The following is a 19246-nucleotide window of genomic DNA, read 5'->3' on the forward strand; positions in this document are numbered from 1 at the left end:
AGGAAAAAACAACTTCCCCAAAGTGTCCTCCAACCTCCACAAGGAACCATGACACCCGCCTGGATCACCCACATACAATAGATTTATAGAACTCATTTTTATTTAAACAGAATAAATACTAATCCAGTCCACCTATTTTTAGTTAAAAGGTACTATTTTAACGTGTATCATTTTTATAAATCATGATGGGGACTAAGGAGATGGCTCAGAGGGTAGAGATGGCTCAGAGGGTAGAGTGCGTAACATTCAAGTGTGAGGTTAGAGTTCAGAATCCCAGAGCCATACATATACAAAGCCAGGTAAGAATGATGGCCTGCCTGTAATCCCAGTGTTCAAGATGCAGAGACAGGGTTCCCAAAGCAAGCTAGACTGGCCCAAGTCAGTAAAGTCTCAGTATGACGAGAGACCCTACCACAATAAACAAAGTAAAAAGTAATCAAGGAAGACATCAATGCTAACCTTCAGCCTCCACATGCAGGCAATATACATGTACATGCATGTCCCATGTACATACAAACATATATGCATCTCAAACAAACAAACAAACATACACACAGCTAAGGTAAGTTGGATTCCTCAGTTGGCTCAGGGAGCACACCAAACCACACCACACACCACACCACACCACACACACACCACACACCACAACACCACACACCACACCACCACACACCACACCACACACCACACCACCACACACCACACCACATACCACACACACACCACACCACACACCACACCACACACTACACCACACACACCACACACCACACCACACCACACACACCACACACAACACAACACACCATACCATCACACACCACACACCACACACCACATACCACACCACACACACCACACCACACACCACACACACCACACACCACACCACACACACCACACACCACACCACACCACACCACACACCACACCACACACACACCACACCACACATACCACACACCACACACACCACACCACCACACACCACACACACCACCACACACCACACCACACACACCACACACACCACACACCACACACACCACCACACCACCACACACCACACCACACCACACACACCACACCAGCATTAGGACCTCCATCTGGATCCACAGATGCCATAGAAAAGTCAGACATGGTCATGTATACCTGTAAATTTAGTACCAGGGACACAGTCAGGAAGATGCCAGGACACACAGACCAGCTGATCTAGAACAATCTATGAGCACCTAATTCAGTGAGACCTCCATCTCCTAACAGAGGAAGATACCCATGTTGTCCTCTAGCCTACAAATATGCATATACCACACAATCTCAAAAATTAAAAAAATAAGAATTATTTATAAAGTCGTTGTTTCACTAGCCAACAGCTCTGGGGAACTATGAAAACCTCCTGTTACCTCATGCTGCATGTGTCATATTCAAGTCCATAAACCTTACATGACTGACAGTATTTCATCAGCATTATTACATTCAACTAAAAATACAACCTGTAGGAGTTTCTCAATTCCAGTTCCTAGTTCCATCCATGGAACTTCCTCCAGTAATAACCGATTCAATTACTTAGAGCAAGAGAGGACACGAAGAATACTGTAAAATGTCCTCTCATTCCAAATTAATCCTTGAAGGTTCTTCATCTTTCCTTTGTCCACTTGGCCTTCTGCTCAACAATTCTTTATTTGTAAGTAAACTTGAACTTGCCCTGTGCAGCTGTCTCGACTTCCCTTCAGGAAAACCTTCCCCCACACTTACATCTCTTCTTTCTTTGACTGCTGTAACTCCCTTCTCTAGGGCCTTCTCACGCGCTTAAAGAAACAGAGTCATCACTCCCATCTTCAGAAGACCTCCTCACTGGATTCTCACCATTCACAGAGCCCACTCAAAGTCCACCTGACTTCATCATTTCTCAAGCATTCCCTATTCATCACTTCAACACATATAATGAATAAGACCACCTACTACCTTCAGGAGAGTTTAACAACTAAATACCTGGGTCAGTGGAACGAAACTCAACGAAACAGTAACGAATAAACTTGGCTTCTTCAGATATCAAAATTAAAATAAAAAGCAAAGCACTGCCAGACAGTCATACTTACAGGTATCTTAAAATATGCAAACAAGACTTAAGAGGTATTTGGTAAAGCAATTAAAACACAACTGCTCAGAGTGTGAGACTATCTTACTTTACTCAAATACCTTATCAATTCTACTAACAAATCAAAACTGCTTAAAAAAACAAGTTTGGGGGTTGGGGATTTAGCTCAGTGGTAGAGCGCTTGCCTAGCAAGCGCAAGGCCCTGGGTTCGGTCCCCAGCTCCAAGAAAAGAAAAAAAAAAAAAAAAAAAAAAAACAACTTATAAAAAACAAGTTTGTTTTTTTTTAAGTTTATTTTTTAATGAGTAAAAAAATATACCCTAGGAACTGGAGAGATGGCTCAATGGCTAAAAGCACTGGCTGCTCTTCCAGTATCCCAAGTTCAATTCCCAGTATATATACCTCCAGTTGCACAAGATCCAACACCCTTTTCTAGCCTGTGAGGGCATCAGGCATGCACATGGTGTATAGACAACCATTCACGTAAACATAAAATTAAGTATTTTTTTTAGAAAAAGAGACCCCAGTAATTAGCAACTGATAATTAAGCATATATCCCTACTTCAAAACCCACCTCGCCACCCTCTTTCTTGGAGATATTTTGCTCAATATACTATGATCTTTTCCTTTTTTTTTTTTTTTTCCAAGATTGGGTTTCTCTGTGGAGTCCTGGCTGTCCTGGAACTTGCTCTGCAGACCAGCCTGCTCTCAAACTTAGAGATCCTCCTGAGTGCTGGGATCAAAGGCATGTACAACCACAACAGCCTCACTAATATCTTTTTCCATCCATGGGCAAACAGAATTTCCACATTTCTTCTCAGTCTTAAGTATCATCCTTTGTAAAGCACAATATATTTTAAAATCAATTTTTCTAATGCTTGAAAAAATATAAAAATAATGACATAAACATAGAGACATATAATTCGACACAAGTAAGAAAATTAAAGGACAAAAAAAAAAAAAAACAAAATCACATCACAATATAAAGCACAACCAAGGCGTACACTGTAAACTTTAGGCATCTATGAATAAAGTTGTCGTCACCATTTTCTAGCAAGTCAAAAATCTTGAAAGCAGAAAAATCAATGATATAAACACACATACTGCTATTTTATTTTAAATAGCTATTAATCTTAATTCTAAAAGAACTATGGGATTAAAATATAACTTAAAGAAGGGTGACATACAGAATTCCTCAACAGACAGACTTATAACTATCAAGACATTAAAGTGTAGGGGCTGGGGATTTAGCTCAGTGGTAGAGCGCTTACCTAGGAAGCGCAAGGCCCTGGGATCGGTCCCCAGCTCCGAAAAAAAGAACCAAAAAAAAAAAAAGACATTAAAGTGTAAGTATCAGCCAGGCAATAGTGGGGCATGCCTGTAATGGCAACACCGGAAGGGGAAGCCACAGAACTGGACGCCCAAGGCAAGCCTTGGCTATGTAAGGAATTCCAGGTCAGCTTTAGATTGCATGAGACCCGGTCACAAAACAAAACCTTTATGACAGCTACTGACCTGTCCTCTTGATATTTATCCTCAAGCAACAATCGCCCGAAGCTAAGTGTGGAAACACATGCCAATAATCCCAGCACTCGGAAACCTGAGCTAAGGGCATCAGTAATTCAAGGCCAATCTATGCTACACAAGCAGGTCAAGACCACACTGTGTGCTAGAGGAGGCCGACATCAATAAGCTAGCGGGGTGTGGTGTGGTGGCTCATGCCTTTATCCCCAGCACCCAGGCCGCGGAGGGAGGAAAACAGATCTGTGAGGTAGAGGTGAGTCTGTGGTCTGTAGTTAAGTCTTGGGTCAGCCAGAGATATACAATGAGACTGTCTCAGATATACAATGAGACTGTCTCAAATATACAATGAGACTGTCTCAAAAAAAAAAGGCCTGTGACAGCAGATCTCTAACTCACAAATTCTAAACCTCAGGAGTCTCGATTATTAATGGTTTTATAAACTATAAAAAATTGCAATTATTCACTCTAAAATTCTTAATTCATAAAGGAAAAAGAAAAACGTTAAAATGTAGGAACTAAGGATATAACTCAGGCAGACTGTAAACAGTTCTTCATAAAACCAAGTGTGGTAGTGAATGCCTAAAATCCTACCAGGGAGGCAGAAGGAGCAGAAGCTCAAGGTCATTTCTGTCTACACAGCAAGTCTGAAGCCAGCCTGAGCTACAAGAGGCATGGAAGCTAATCCCAGCACTGGAAAAGCTAGTGCAACTTAAGATTAGCCTAGGCTACCTACTGAGGTCAAGGCCAGTCTGGGCTAAATTAAGACACTGTCCTCACACAACAATAAAAACCAAAAGTAAAACAATCTAAAAATCAATACATAACTCATGGATTTGAATAATTTATTAAAGTCATAGAATTTAAAATTATCCACTAGCCAAGTGTTGGTATATCTGAAATCCCAACACTCAAGAAAAAGAAGTTATCTAGATTTCAAGGGCAGTCTGGGCTACACAAAATCAATAATTTCTAGGTTAATAGTGAGGCTGGAAAATAAAGTACAAAACAATTTCTACCATGTTCTCAGACTTTTCCCTATCTGAACATTTATCTCAGTGATAGAATGATTACCTAGCATGTTCAAAGCCCTAGGTAAAATCCCCAGCACTGTAAATTAATCTATAATAAATTCCTTTTGCTTAGGACCTAAACTGAGATCACAAAGTAGGGGTAAGGGTATGAAATCAAATCATATGCCACATGGATTAATTACAAAACAATCACAGAACCACCTCTAGTTTAGAAAATAAATTCTATGTAAGTTCATGTCAAGCCAGTAAGAGCATAGGGTTATATTTTCTAGGAAACAGAATATTAGGTATGCTCACCTGCTCAGTAATTGAACTCAAATCATTTGATGAAAAATCTTCCTCTTCATTCTCAAAAAACTCATAATAATTTTCCAGAAGTCCCGCCATTATCCTGCTCACGATTTCTTGCTCTTTCATATCCTCCACATCCGTGTAAATGCTAAGAATAAAAGCTTAAATTGAGCTGAGTTCTTAAATTAATTACAGGTAAAATGAGAAAACCACCAGTGAGTCATTTATGAAACTGAGCAATTTATGTCATCATTCTGTGCCTCAGTTTTCCCATCCATAAAACCTAATTTGTACCCTGAACACAGCAATGCTCTGAGAATTAATCAGATATACTATAAAAAATAATGGTTGACCAAGCAGCCTATGATCCTTGGGAAGACAATGATTCCAGTCCATGGATCCAATTTTTAAAAACTTAAAAGTTGTGAAATAACTTACTGGAAGACATCTGGACCAAAAACAGCAGCCAAAGAATTTGCAGACCAAATTTCTTCATGATGTGATGCTACATTGGCTAAAAACCTACACAGAAACTTTAACAAACTGTAATTAACAGGTGGAAGCTGTTGCAAGAGGAACCTCAGCTTTCTTCCAAATTCATCTTCATTATTATAATCTATAAAACATAATGACAGGCTTCCTTAATGAAGTAAAAGTAAAGCTCAGATATTTTGCCAGGTTCACATTACTCCACCCACATCTTTTTTTACTACAACAATTCAAACCTCTTCACTTCCTCTGGAAAGGCCAAACACCTTAGGGGCTTTGCATTTCCTCTTATTAAGTGAAAGAAGAGTTTAAAGGGGAGGTGGGGAAGAAGGACTCAGTCTCTCAGTTACTGTAGGCTATCTTCCCCACCTGCTACTTGTGTGCCTCAAGTCTCCAATCCTTCACCATGCTGTCTCCTACATGACTACACCTGGGTTTCCAGACAAATGCCAACTCTGAGAAGTCAAAATACATTGACCTTCAGTCAACAGAAACTACTAAGGAACCGTCAGTGAGCAACTATCAAAGACAATTTTCTTCATGGATAAATAAGAAAATAAGAAATGGACAGGGTGACAGAGGTTTTTCTTCTCTCTTGGCACTCAAAAAAGAATCACTAAACATAAGTAATATGGTCCAACTAAACTGGAAGGTTTTTCTGTTTCTCACTTGGTTTTCTCTAAATTTTTGGTTTTGTTTTTGAGACAGTCTCACTTGATAACCTAAACTGACTAGCCCAGGCTAGCCTAAAACTCATAGGCAATCCTCCTGCCTCAGTGCTGGGGTTACAGGCATAAACCACCATACCTGGCTCTGGTTTGTTTTTTTACCAAGTGCACACAGAAGCTACTAGGCCTTGTATTTGTTATATCAGTGAGTTTTTACTAACAGGAACTAGAGTTTTAGAAACCCCTTTTAGTGGATGATGGTCTAATTTCTCAGAGGTGCTTCAAAATAAAGTAATTTATTACTTTTATTTTTTTTTTCCTGTTTTTTAAAATTAACTCACATGGGGAAAATGGTAAAAGGTTATCTATGGTCATGATGATATTGGCCATTTCTATAAGGCAACAGGCATGTGAACAGTTTTACAGGGGCTAGAGAGAGAGCTAAGTCAGTGACTTCTTGCTGCACTGCATAGCACCTAAGCCCAGATCCCCACCATCCACCTCATAAGAAGCCAAACACAGACCAGAGAGGCAGAGCTATGAGGAGCCCTGGGGCTAGGTCTAACTGACTCAGAACTCTATGTTCAGGGAGAGACCCTATCTCAAAAAATAAGGAGAGAATGACTAAAGACAACAACTGACATCAACCTCTTGCAAGCACACGCACACGCACACGCACTCGCACTCTCTCGCTCTCTCTCTCATACTCCCTCAAAGCATATCAGGAACGGGTATAGTCACATGACTTTCCTATACTTTGTGGTATTAGTAACTGTACACCCAAATACTCTGACCTCACAACTGAATGAAACATGCCTGGGACTATAGACATAAACGTCCACAAGGTTTTAATATTTTTGTTATACTTAGTATTTTAATAATTTAATGTTTTTAAGACATCATGCCTGCAATTAGTGGAAAATAAATTTTAATTGGGTGTGGCGGTGCATGCCTTTAATTCCAGCACTCCAGAGGCTACATAGTGAGCTCTAGGACAGCCAAGACTACTACACAGGGATCCTGCCACACCCAAAGAAAAAACAAACACAAACAAGGAGACATAGGCAGACAGGTGATAGCAGTCATTAACCTCTGGGACAAGTTTCCAGAGAAAGAGTTGGGTGTGTGCTGCTCAAGCAGGGATACTTAGTTCAGTTTCTTAACACCAGAGGATCTGACCCGGCTAGGGACTCTGCAGGAGCCTGCACTCACACACACACACACACACACACACACACACACACACGCACGCATACATAATTATACCTAATATCTCCCATTATCCTTCTGTCACAACCATACATGTATTTTGTATTTACCATCTGTTTATATACACCTCTGAAACTTTAGCTTAGGACGGAGCGCTAGCTCAGAGTGTAGATGCACTTGCCACAAAGTCTGGAACCCTAAGTTCAATTCCTTGACTGTTTGGATCTCCAGAATCTATGTAAAAGTAGAAAGCTGAGGAACAACACTAAGACTGTCCCCTGATGCTCACACACACACAGTGGTACATATGCACCCTCACACATAAACACAAACATATATGCAAAAATATATACTAAATGTTTTAATAAGTACTACAAAGATGCAAGAAATTGCCACTCCCTGAAACTATATATCCAGAGGACAAACAAGGAAATAAAACATTAATCTCTGAAATATATATATTAAACTAACCACATATCAAATTTCTAAAAGGTAAGGACTCTACAACTCATAATAAATGACTGATAGAAATCAAAGTGTTACCTTGAGAAAGCTGCAGCAAGTGAATATGCAAGCTGCCAGGTATGACGGGCTCGGGGAGCTCCTGCAGGAAAAACCTAAGGAGACTAATGGCTGAGGGGACGTCCGCTTCCTTAACCAAATCCACCTCTTCTCCACTGTCGTATCTCTGCCGAAGCCACTCCACTGTCTCAGCATTCCCATTGACTTGAAACAGCCCTTGTTGCTCCAGACCTCCTACGTTAGTTCAAGGCAAGAATTAAGCTGCACCTTCAACTGTCCAGTCACACATTCATTCATTCTCAAGTTAAAACGCTCACATTTGGAAAGCCTTTCTTGGCTCCCCAGATTTAACTAAAAAACAAATTGATCACCTAGCACATACTATCTCTGAGGGAATATTCTATTTCATCCCACCCTTTACATTCATTTTAAGATTCCTATTACCCCCGCTGAAAATGTTCTCAGCTGGGCAACTGCCATTTCTAGGTAAATCAATTTAAGCAAAAATATTTTTTTATCATTTCTAAGTGTTTAAATTGTTCTTCATGCTTTGCACTATCCATTCTAAGAAAAAATTAAATCCAAAATCAAAAAGGGGTAAATTGTGTTTATTACAACAAAAGCTAGCCCTCAAAATAAGGAAATGTATACCATGTTCCTCAATATAGTCCACAACGTGGCGGACTATGAACGGAACCTCATTGTCTGGATGTCCTCCCTGCTGCAGCTCATCAAGTGGAATTCCAAATATTTTGCTAGCAAGATCGGAGTTGCAGTTACTCAAGGAAGGGGAGGAGCTCTTCCTCATAGCTTTTTTGCAGCCAGAAATCAAAGCTGTCTTTTCTGCCAAATGAAAGACAAAAAAGAAAATAGAAAAAGGGAAAAAAAAAGGACTATAATAATTAACAAGTGGCAATATGAATAAATACATTAAAGAAAAACTGCTTTTACACTTGAATGTGCACTCATCTGTTTAAATATGTCCCAATTATCAGGCCCATGATTCAGCCTACAAATACATCTCAGTGTAATTACCTAAGGTTTTCTTTACTACAGAATCTGGTCTGAATGTTCTGTAAAGTCTGAACACTTTACAGCATCAAACGAATCATCCAAACCTTTTTGGAAAGTAACATTAAGATCCCAAGACAACTTAAGAGCCAAATGTGGCCCCAAGACCTTCACTCTGAAAGCACAGTGGCAGTGACGTTTTTAGAAGAAGCCAAACCCAATCCAACTGTGATCCTGCTATATGAATCCTCAGTTCACAAATCTCAAGCTTAGGATTGGCCTTAAACTCAAATCCTGCTGCCTCAGCCTTTCAACTGCTAGGACACAACCACATGTAACATTTATCACTAACCATCATTTTTTATAAACAAAGGCCTGATAGGAACAAGAGCAATTGTTGTTGTTTTTCGAGACAGGGTTTCTCTGCGTAACAAGTCTCAGCTGTCCTGGACTCCACTTGTAGACCAGGCTAACCTCAAACCCAGAGATTCACCTGCCTCTGCCTCCCAAGTGCTGGGATTAAAGGTGTGCACCACCACACTTCAACTTTAGTGAGGAAAAATTCCAGACCCTCAAGCTAGTCCAGAAGAAATGGTTGTCTTACTTTTGTAGGATAAAGATCATTAAAGAAAAGAAAAGAACGCCTCATAGAACTGTCTCCAGTATCTGAAGCATTGAATAACAAGTAGTGCAAAAAAAACTAATCCCAGTAAAAATCCACCCTTTACACAAACGGAGAAAGGGTATCTTTAAAAGAAAGAAAAAAAATTCCAAATACTGATACTTCAGAACAAAGGTGAATCTTAAGATTATCTAAAGTTTAAAAAGTTAAGATTGGATCAACTGTATTCACTAGATCAAAGGCGCCACAGCATGACCAGGAGACACTCCAACCAATTTTCAGGAATGGTAGAAATTGAGTTAGGAACAAGAAAATAGCATGAATTCTCATAGTCTTAGGAAAAGAACATCTATTCTTTGATATACTTTGTATCAGCTAATTAATACAACCCAAAGTTAATCAGACAGCAGCTAACTACATGCATCATTGACAGAAAAAAAGGAAGAAAAATTAGTAGCAGCTCTAACAGCAAACTCTAAAGTCTCTGTGGCTTTACAGAGCATTCCCACGAAGAGAGCTTACCTGTGAGTACTTAAACACCTAAGTTTACAAACGGCTTCTGCACCAGCTACCCTCACTGAGCAAGCATCTTTCAGTCATTTATGGTTGTTTGAGATTATGGCAGAAGATCAGCCTGTAGTTCCTCATTGAAGAAACGCAGAACTCGATCAGTACTTCAGCAGTTAATCTAGAAAAAGAGGAAAAACTGTTTTAATTCTTATATCTTTATGTGTGTTTGTGTGTGGTCCTCTAGTCTTATTTTTAGGAATAAGAACCCATCTTATTTTTTTAATAGAATCTCTCACTGAGTCCAAAGCTTACCAGTTTCAGGTAGACTAAACTGGCCAATAAGCTCCCAGGAAACACCTGGTATTTCAGGATCTAGCAACCATTCCTAGACAGGTGAACAAAAATCTTAAAAACAAACAAACAAACAAACAAACAAACAAACTAGGGTCTCACTATATAGACCTGGGTGGCCTCAAGTTCACAGAGATCATCCTGCCTCTGCTTCCCAGCCAATTCTAATCATTCAAATGCACAAAATTTCTCAACTGTTTTCCACTGCCCAAAGCTCTGTATTTCGGGTGGGGCTGGGAGTTAAGAACACATAACTACATGTAACTTGTATTTCTAAAGCAGAGTTGTGAATGATACACTAATTAACAGCATATACAGATGTAATACATTAAGAAACTAAAAAGGCCTGGGTTCGGTCCCCAGCTCCGAAAAAAAAGAAAAGAAAAAGAAGAAACTAAAAAGGCTAGAGCTGTGATTCTCAATCCTCTAATATAACTGTAATTATGCTGTTATGAATCATAATGTAAGTATTTGATATGCAGAATATCTGGTATACAACTCCCAAAGGGATCACAACCCAGAGCTTGGGCTTAAAGGGGGTAAAGGTACTTGTTGCCAAACCTAATGCCCTGAATTTGATCCTAGGGACGACCCATTTGGTCAAAAGAGAACCAACTCCTGAAAGTTGTCCTCTGACACCGCCCCCCATACATGCACACACAGGAGGGGGGGAACGGAGGGAAGGGGGACATGGAAAGAGAAAGAGAGGGAAGACACACAGAAACAGAATGAAATTTAAACTGTACTAAAAGCTGATTGCAAAAAAAGTCACACTGCCTTTGGTTCCAGCACTAGAGGCAGAAGCAGGTGGATCTCTAAGTTTGAGGCCAGCCTGGCCTACAAAGTGAGTTCCAGGATAGCCAAGGCTACAGTGAAACTCTGTCTTGGGGGGAAAAATTATTTTTTTTTTGTTGTTCTTTTTTTCGGAGCTGGGGACCGAACCCAGGGCCTGCGCTTCCTAGGCAAGGGCTCTACTGCTCTACCACTGAGCTAAATCCCCAACCCCCGGGAAAAATTATTTGTGTGTGTGTGTGTGTGTGTGTGTGTGTGTGTGTGTGTGTGTGTGTGTGTGTGAGAGAGAGAGAGAGAGAGAGAGAGAGAGAGAGAGAGAATGAGAATGTGCTTGTGAGAGAGAGAGAGAGAGAGAGAGAGAGAGAGAGAGAGAGAGAGAATGAGAATGTGCTTGTGTGAGACTGCAGATGCCAGAAGACATTGGATGCCCTGTAACTGGAGTTTCAGGCAGCTGTGAGCCACCCAATGTGGATTCTGGAAAGCTAATTCAGGTTCTCTAAAGAGCAGTAAGTGCTCTTAACCACTGAATCATCTCTCCAACCCATCTTTTTTGTTTTTCTTCCTAAAGACAGTCATACTATGTAGTCAAGACTGGCCAAAAATTTAAGACCCCCCTGTTTCATCCTCCTGAGTGCTATGAAACCATACTTGGCTAATTCATTTAATTTTTTTAAATATAAAACTACAATGTACTTGTTTTAATACAAAAAGATATTATAGGAATTCTATAACTTAACTCAGACAAATGGGTTTCCAGAAATGGAAGCTTTTCTCATTTTTACACAGCTGGCAAAAAAATACCTTTGGAAAAACAAAACAAAGGAAAGGTGGGGACTGAGGAGAGTTAAGTGCTCATCCAAGAAGGCCATCCCTAGCACCCACATAAAAAGCCAGGCATGGTGGCATGCCCAAGTAATCACAGTGCTGGGGAGGCAGAGAGATCCCAGGGGCTCCATAGCAGACAAGCTAGCCTAGCATAATCCACAAGCCCCAGCTCCCAGTGAAAGACTAACTCAAAAATCAAAGTGGCTGGCTCCTGAGAAACAATGTTCCAAGTTGTCTCAGCCTTCAAATGAATACTCACACAGGAACACTAGCATCCCGCCCATATGTGCACTACGCACATACAGCTCTGCACACACATACAAAAGCAGCACCGATAGAGCGCCCTGGGTTCGGTCCCCAGCTCCAAAAAAAAAAAAAAAAAAGAAAAGAAAAGAAAAGAAAAAAAAGAAGAAGACTACTTCACTTTTGTTTCCACTTCTAAACTAACCAACAGTAGAATCCAAGTATTTGAACTGATGCTATCATTTCCAGTACTTTCCAGTTCACTACCCATCAGAATCCTTCAACCATTTGGTAAGGTAAGGAGGAAAAAAAAGAAAGGCTCAGAGAGCTGACAAAACTGGTCACCTTCCAGAGCTTGTGACTGAAGCTGCAGCTGCCTTTGAAGGGGATTGCCTTTCTAGCTGACAAACATAGATCCCACTGGAGCTGCTGCTTCCATATTCCTTAACGCACCACGAAGCCACTGACTGACTCCCACTTGTTTTGTCATGTGAATCGAGTAGTTGCATTAAAGTGACAGGTATTATACTCTACTCCAAATCTTTCATTCTTCCCATTTCTAGTTAACAACAGCTACTCACAAATTAACCTTCTGCTCTCTCTTGGAGAAGCTCCAATGCACTCACGTTGGGAATATGAATGGTAGGCAAGCTCATCTCTACATTCCACACTTCCTCTTTCTAGGCTATTAACTTCTCCCATGTTCTTGGCATGCTACAAATATACTTTATTAACAAAGATTTACCTGAAATATATTTCTTCATTGATTGGTTTTGTTTTTCAGGCAGTGAGTCTCACTATACAGCCCCGGGTAGCCTAGAAACCAATCATAAACAAGACTGCCCTGGATCTCCTAGACATGCTTAGAGTATATTACCAAGTATGCCTTTTTAATACTGATGTGACAGAAACAGATTCTTGGTATCGATATATCTAGTCTAAATTTAAGCTAAGATCCTTTTCCAAATATAAACTCAAGCTAGGAGGTGGTAGTGCACGTCTTTAATCTTAGCACTCAGGAGCAGAGGCAGGCAGATCATTGAGTTTGAAGCTAGCCTAGTCTACAAAAAGAATTCTAGGACAGCAAGAGCTACAGGGAGAATCATCTCAAAAAATAAATAAATAAATATAAAAACAAAATCAGCTACTTTGCTGCTTATCTGTAAAAACAAATGCTATATAAAATGGGATGCTATATATATAATTAATTTTCAGTAATTCATTCGTTCAGAAATGTTAGGTTTAAAAAAAAATTAACCCATACAGAAAATAAAAATACTACACCTTTTGTTTCTCCAAAAATATCAAATGTAAGTGTGCTAGCTATTTGTTCTTTGTCAACTTGACAGAGGCCAGGGTCATCTGGGAAGGCGGGACCCAGATCGGCCTGTGGGCAAGTCTGTGGAGCACTTTCTAGATTAATGATTGATGTGGGAGAACCTAATCCACTAAGGTTAAGTGCCATTCCACAAGAAGGGTGGTCTTGGGTTGTATAAGAAAGCAGGATGAGCAAGCCAGGAGCAAGCCAATAAGCAGCATTCTCCCCATGACCTCTACTTCAGTTCTGCCTCAAGTTCCTGTCCTGACTTCCCTCAAGGAAACACTTCCGTCAGTAAGGCCACACGAACCCTTTCCTGCACGCCCGAGCTGTTGGTAATGCTGTTCTATCCCATCAAGAGAAACCTAACTAGGGCAGTAAGCACAGAAAAGCTATCCTGGGACCATCGAGATGGCTCATGTGTATAAAGTACCTTTACTCGCTGCCCCACAAGCCTGGCAATCCCAGTTTAATCTCCAGAACCAACAAAAAGGTGAAAGGAGAGCTTCAGAGAGCTCAATGGATAGAGCACTAGCAGCTCTTCCAGAGGACCCAGGTTCCAGTCCTAGCACCCAGTCCCAGGAGTTCTGGCCTCCAGGGGCACCAGGCATGCACACAGTGCAGACTTACTTCCAGGCAAAACATCCATGAACATAAAAAGGTTTTAAAAAGTGGAAGGAGGGGGGTTGGAGATTTAGCTCAGCGGCAGAGCACTTGCCTAGCAAGCGCAAGGCCCTGGGTTCGGTCCCCAGCTCCGAAAAAAAGAAAAAAGAAAAAAAAAAAAAAAGTGGAAGAAGGGCTGGAGAGATGGCTCAGCGGTTAAGAGCACTGACTGTACTTCCAGAGGTCCAGAATTCAATTCCCAGCAACCACATGGTGGCTCACAGCCAACTGAAATGGAATCTAACGCCCTCTTCTGGTGTGTCTGAAGAGAGCAGCAGTGTACTCATAGTAATAAAATAAATCTTTAAAAAAAAAAAGTGGGGCTGGAGAGATGGCTCAGCGGTTAAGAGCACCCAACTGCTCTTCCAGAGGTCATGAGTTCAATTCCCAGCAACCACATGGTGGCTCACAACCATCTGTAAAGAGATCCGATGCCCTCTTCTAGTGTGTCTGAAGACAGCTACAGTGAACTTATATATAATAAATAAATAAATCTTTAAAAAAAGATTTAAAAAAAAAAAAAAAGTGGAAGGAATGAACCAATTCCACAAAGCTGTCCTATGACCAACCTCTACATACACCACGGCACAAAACCTACACCTACACACAGGTAAATGTTTAGAAGTGGCCTTTGACCAGTCTTTAGAGAAACACAAATCAAAAGCACAGGAGAAGCTAAAAATGTGCCTCAGAGCACAAAGCCCTGTCAGTCCCGAACACCACAGAAACTGGCATTGCAAGCTTGTAACCTCAACAATGAAGACAGAAGAAAGAAGTCCAAGGTCAGGAAGAACACCTAGACCAAATGTCTGCAGCCTATAAAGTCACACACACCTGGGGGTTTTGGTGATTTGTTTTGGATGGTTTGGGGTTTTTTGCTTGTTTGGTTGTTTGCTTTTTGAGGATTGGAATGGGTACACACACTCCGGGCAGAACCTAGTGGGGTTATGAAGGGAAACCAGTGTTACAGCTGGATATGGTAGTGCCCAGCTGTAATGAAATCCCAGCACCCAGGCAGCTTCAGAACAATTTTTTGAGTGGGACCAGCCAGGGATGCAGAAAGAGAACATCTCAAAAATTAAAGCTGTATGTCAACTGTGAAATGGTAAACTTTATGTACATAATTTGAAGATTAGAGAGGAGACTTAAGGAGTAAAGGCACTTGCCACAGAGCCTGCTGACCTGAGTTCTACCCCAGAATCCATGGTATAGAGAGAACTCCTGAGAGCTGTGCTTTGGCCTGCAATGTTTGCCATGGAACAAGAAGACACAAACAATAAACAATTACAAACAATGTTTTAAAAAAGAATCTGAATCCTAGTATGGTGGTGCATGCTTTCAACCTTAACACTTGCAGGAGGGTCGGGGGTTGGAGGTCATTCTTCCTCAGCTGGATAAGTCAGACTTCCAAGAGACCATGTCTCAAAATAAAACTGTCGTTTTATTCTTGGGGCAATACTGGTAAATCATTCTTTAATTCAGTCATTTTCTGTCCTAAAACACAATGATGATGCTGCTGATGGTGGTGGTGGTGGTGGTGGTGGTGAAGCATGATGTAAGTTACTTTATTCAATAAAGATAATGTCACCACAGTAGACCCTTCTACATACTGCAAGGACTTCAACAGTGTTACAGATACCTAACTGGTAAAACTGGAGAAACTATCCTAATTCAAAAGGATGAAGGGGAGACACTAAAAGACAAATGAAATGACCAGATTATTCAACAAGTATCTACTAAGTGCACAGTGCCTGTGAAAACCCAGGCGAAACCACTTCAGGTTACAAAGTGGGAAGTTAAAGGCACAAATTCACACTAACCCAAGAACAGAAAGTTAACATTCAAAACTGTCCTTTAATAGCCCCTAAAAACTTACATGCCACCGCTATTTAACGTTACATAGCCAGATATACTGCAGCTGTGGTTGCCATTTTCAGTTTGGCTGATTAGAAGGCCTACCAGGGAACCGGATGAAATTATGCAACAGCTTTTTCTAAGTCAGTTTGGGTTAAATTGATTACAAACAAAGAAGAGTTTAACAGTTCCCACTAGGCGAGTGTGCCAACTGATTCTACTTCCTATCATCTGATCTAGCTGGGCGCCCCATCTGAAACTTGACGCCCTACATAGGGACCCCTCAGGCCTGGCTCTGGCTGAGTGCCTTCTAAATGAGGTCCCAGTGCTCCAACAGCCCAATTTTGGCTATATTCTCTGAGCGACTTAAGGGAAGTCAGCAGCCACTCATCTCACGTGACCGTAAAAAAGGGACGCAGCTGAGCTCTGAGCCCGGAATAAACCACTTTTTTTTTTTTTTGACCTGCATCAACTCCTCTGCCCAGCTTGAAGGAAGTGGGCGCAGAAGTGGCACAAAGCTGGTGGGCAGGCGAGGCTGAGAGGTGAGGCACACACACCCGTTTGCGCGCACTGCAGCGGCTGGAAACCCAAGACTGCCACACCCCCCGACAACCAGGGCCACCGCCTGTTCTTCCTCTTCCCAGCAGAAAAGAAACCCACTCGACCGAATGTCCACCGGGGCTGCGCCTCGCATCTCCCAGAACCCGAACGGCATCGCCCAGCGGCCGCCGCGGGTGGGACCCGGGGCTGCCTGGCAGCCGCAGAGTCCCCGGTTGGGGGAAGGGCCGCCGCGGCGACCAGCTGCGCATGCGCAGTGCCGGGCACCCGCCCGTTTACCCACCGTTGGAACCGCGAAGCCCCGTTGCCCGGCCTTGGCCGCTTCTCCAGAACCCTTGGCGACGTCGACAAGGCGAGAACTGAGGCCCTAAGTGGCACGGCGGCCGGCGGGTCTCCTCCCGAAGCGGCCTCTAGCGCGAGGCTGAAGCGACTGCAGTGGCGCGGGGCCAGCCCGGTAGCGACCCCCGGAGACCCCGGGCAGCGGCGGCGGCAGACGCGGAGAAGTGGGCGGGAGCGGCGGCGGAGGCGGTGGCGGCTGAGGCGCAGAGCCTCCCTAACGGCGAGCGGGAGGGGAACAGGGCGGAGGGCGAGCGGCCGGGCCGGAAGTGACGCGGGAGGCGGGGCGAGCTCGCGGCGCCCGGGTCAACCCGGATTCGGCGCTGGACCGCGGCGGCTCTGGCCCGCCCACTCGTGGGTTCCAAGGTCCTGGACTGGACGGGAGCCGAGGAACGTTGGGAGTGGGAGGACTCAGGAGGGATAAAGGGGAAACTGAGGGGTGCCTCGTCTCTGTTAAGCTGTGCCCCAGGCCCCGCAGAAGATCCAGGTATCTCTAACAGAATTCCGTAAACGTTCCGAGAAGCTGCCCGTCAGGCCCAAGTGTTACATTTTCTTATTGCCAGCGATTTGGGTCAGATGAGGGATACCTGGGGCTGTGCCTCGCCCCTTTCTCTCTATCCCACCCCCACCCTGCTCTACCAAAGTACCTGACCTAGACTTCAGAGAGATTAACGAGCCGTGGCTCCCAGAGGGGTCAGAATATGGCCGTTAATAGACTTCTTGCTCACAGAAAACTTCTGGTACTAAATCAGAGCTATAGGTCAGGAAGAGAGGAGTTGTCCTAGGATTATGACCTTGCTTATGTGACTACGTAAACCAACCTTGCAGCTCCCTCACATCCTCAGTAATATGATTACATCATTTCTTCTGTTAGTGGCTTTGAGGAAAAAAACGCAGTCTCTAAAAAATATAAACCACTACAGGGGGTGTGGAGTCATCCCTCCGTAACCTCAGCACTCTGGAAGCTGAGGCAGGAGGATCACCTCCAATTGGAGACCAACCTACACTGAATAACAAGTAGAAAACCGTCCCGAGCTTCCTCAAAAGACAACAAAAATAATAAAAAAACAAACCACCACAATTCCCTGCCAGCCTTTGTCCTGGAAAATAAAGAACAAAAGAAAACCTCACAGACCTTGACACGGGATTTATGGAAAGTGATCAGCCAGGTATGGTACCCCACGTCTGCAATCCCAGCATTTATGGGGTAAGGCTGAAGGAGTAGAAGTTCAAGGCCAACCTGGACTACATAATGAGTTTAAGGTAACCTGGGCTACCTTGTCCCAAAAACCCACAAAGATTTATAAAAAGTCATAGAAGGCTAGAGTGATGACTCAGACGTTAAGAACATTGGCTGCTCTTCCAGAGGACCCAGGTTCAATTCCCAGCACCCACATGGCAGCTCACACCTGTCTGTAACTCCAGTTCCAGGAGATCTGACACCCTCACACAGATGTATATATGTAGTCAAAACGCTAGTATAATGCTCATAAAATAAAAATAAATTATTAAAAAGTCACCCTATGCAATGATCTATCTGTAAATGTTACAGAGACCAAAGTGGCTCCCAAACTTCATGAGAGACTGAAATGATCTGTAACCTCAGGGTCACATGCCCAGGTAATGCAGTCATAACTAAAGGGTGTGGTCCACAAGTCTAGAACCATAGCATCTGAGTAAGAATATACTATTGGAGCTGGAGACATGGCTCTGGAGCTTTTCCTGCTCTTCTACAAAAACTGAGTTTGATTCACAGCACTCAAGTTAGGCAGCTAAGTTACTGCCTGTAACTCTAGGTCCAAGGGAATCTGACACTATTGTTACTGTGGGTTCTTAAGCACCTTCATTCACATGTACAGACACACATAATTAAAAATAAAATTCTTGGGCTGCGGATTTAGCTCAGTGGTAGAGTGCTTACCCAGGAAGCGCAAGGCCCTGGGTTCGGTCCCCAGCTCCGAAAAAAAAGAACCAAAAAAATAAATAAATAAATAAATAAAAATTCTTAAAGCATTTGTGGGGTGTGTGTGTGTGTGTGTAGTGTAGTGTAATTCCCACTCTGTCCAGAAAGATAGCTGGTTCTAATGACCAGGATCATATATCCAATATCATGGCAAAAATCCTAATTCAAAGCACTGAGGTACAGGTCAGTGGATAAACACTTTAGCAGCTTAGTTCCCAGTACACACACACACACACACACACACACACACACACACACAATGTTTGTTTTGTTTGTGAGGCAGATGTGCATTCTGTAGCCCAGGCTGATCCAGAACTCATGGATCTGCCTGTCTCAGCATCCCCGGCCTAGAATTACAGTCATGAGCAT

At 42.5% G+C, this 19246-nt stretch overlaps 1 protein-coding gene across 48 annotated transcripts in view; it reads right to left on the bottom strand.

Moving 5' to 3' along the window:
• The window catches only part of Fam13b (family with sequence similarity 13, member B), an 86684-nt gene that overhangs the window by 49319 nt on the left and 18119 nt on the right, over positions 1-19246 (bottom strand). For 13 of the 48 annotated variants that reach the window (XM_087592513.1, XM_087592526.1, XM_087592530.1 and 10 more), the window contains 5 exons: positions 9987-10152; positions 8483-8674; positions 7853-8065; positions 5382-5559; positions 4950-5091 (listed from right to left, as the gene is read on the bottom strand). In XM_087592513.1, the coding sequence (XP_087448639.1) occupies positions 4950-5091; positions 5382-5559; positions 7853-8065; positions 8483-8639 (690 nt within the window). In that variant the 5' untranslated portion in view covers positions 8640-8674; positions 9987-10152. 48 annotated transcript variants of the gene reach the window in all.

This window comes from Rattus norvegicus, chromosome 18 (genome assembly GCF_021556685.1).
Source record: "Rattus norvegicus strain SHRSP/BbbUtx chromosome 18, alternate assembly SHRSP_T2T, whole genome shotgun sequence".
In the NCBI taxonomy this organism is placed as follows: domain Eukaryota; kingdom Metazoa; phylum Chordata; class Mammalia; order Rodentia; family Muridae; genus Rattus; species Rattus norvegicus.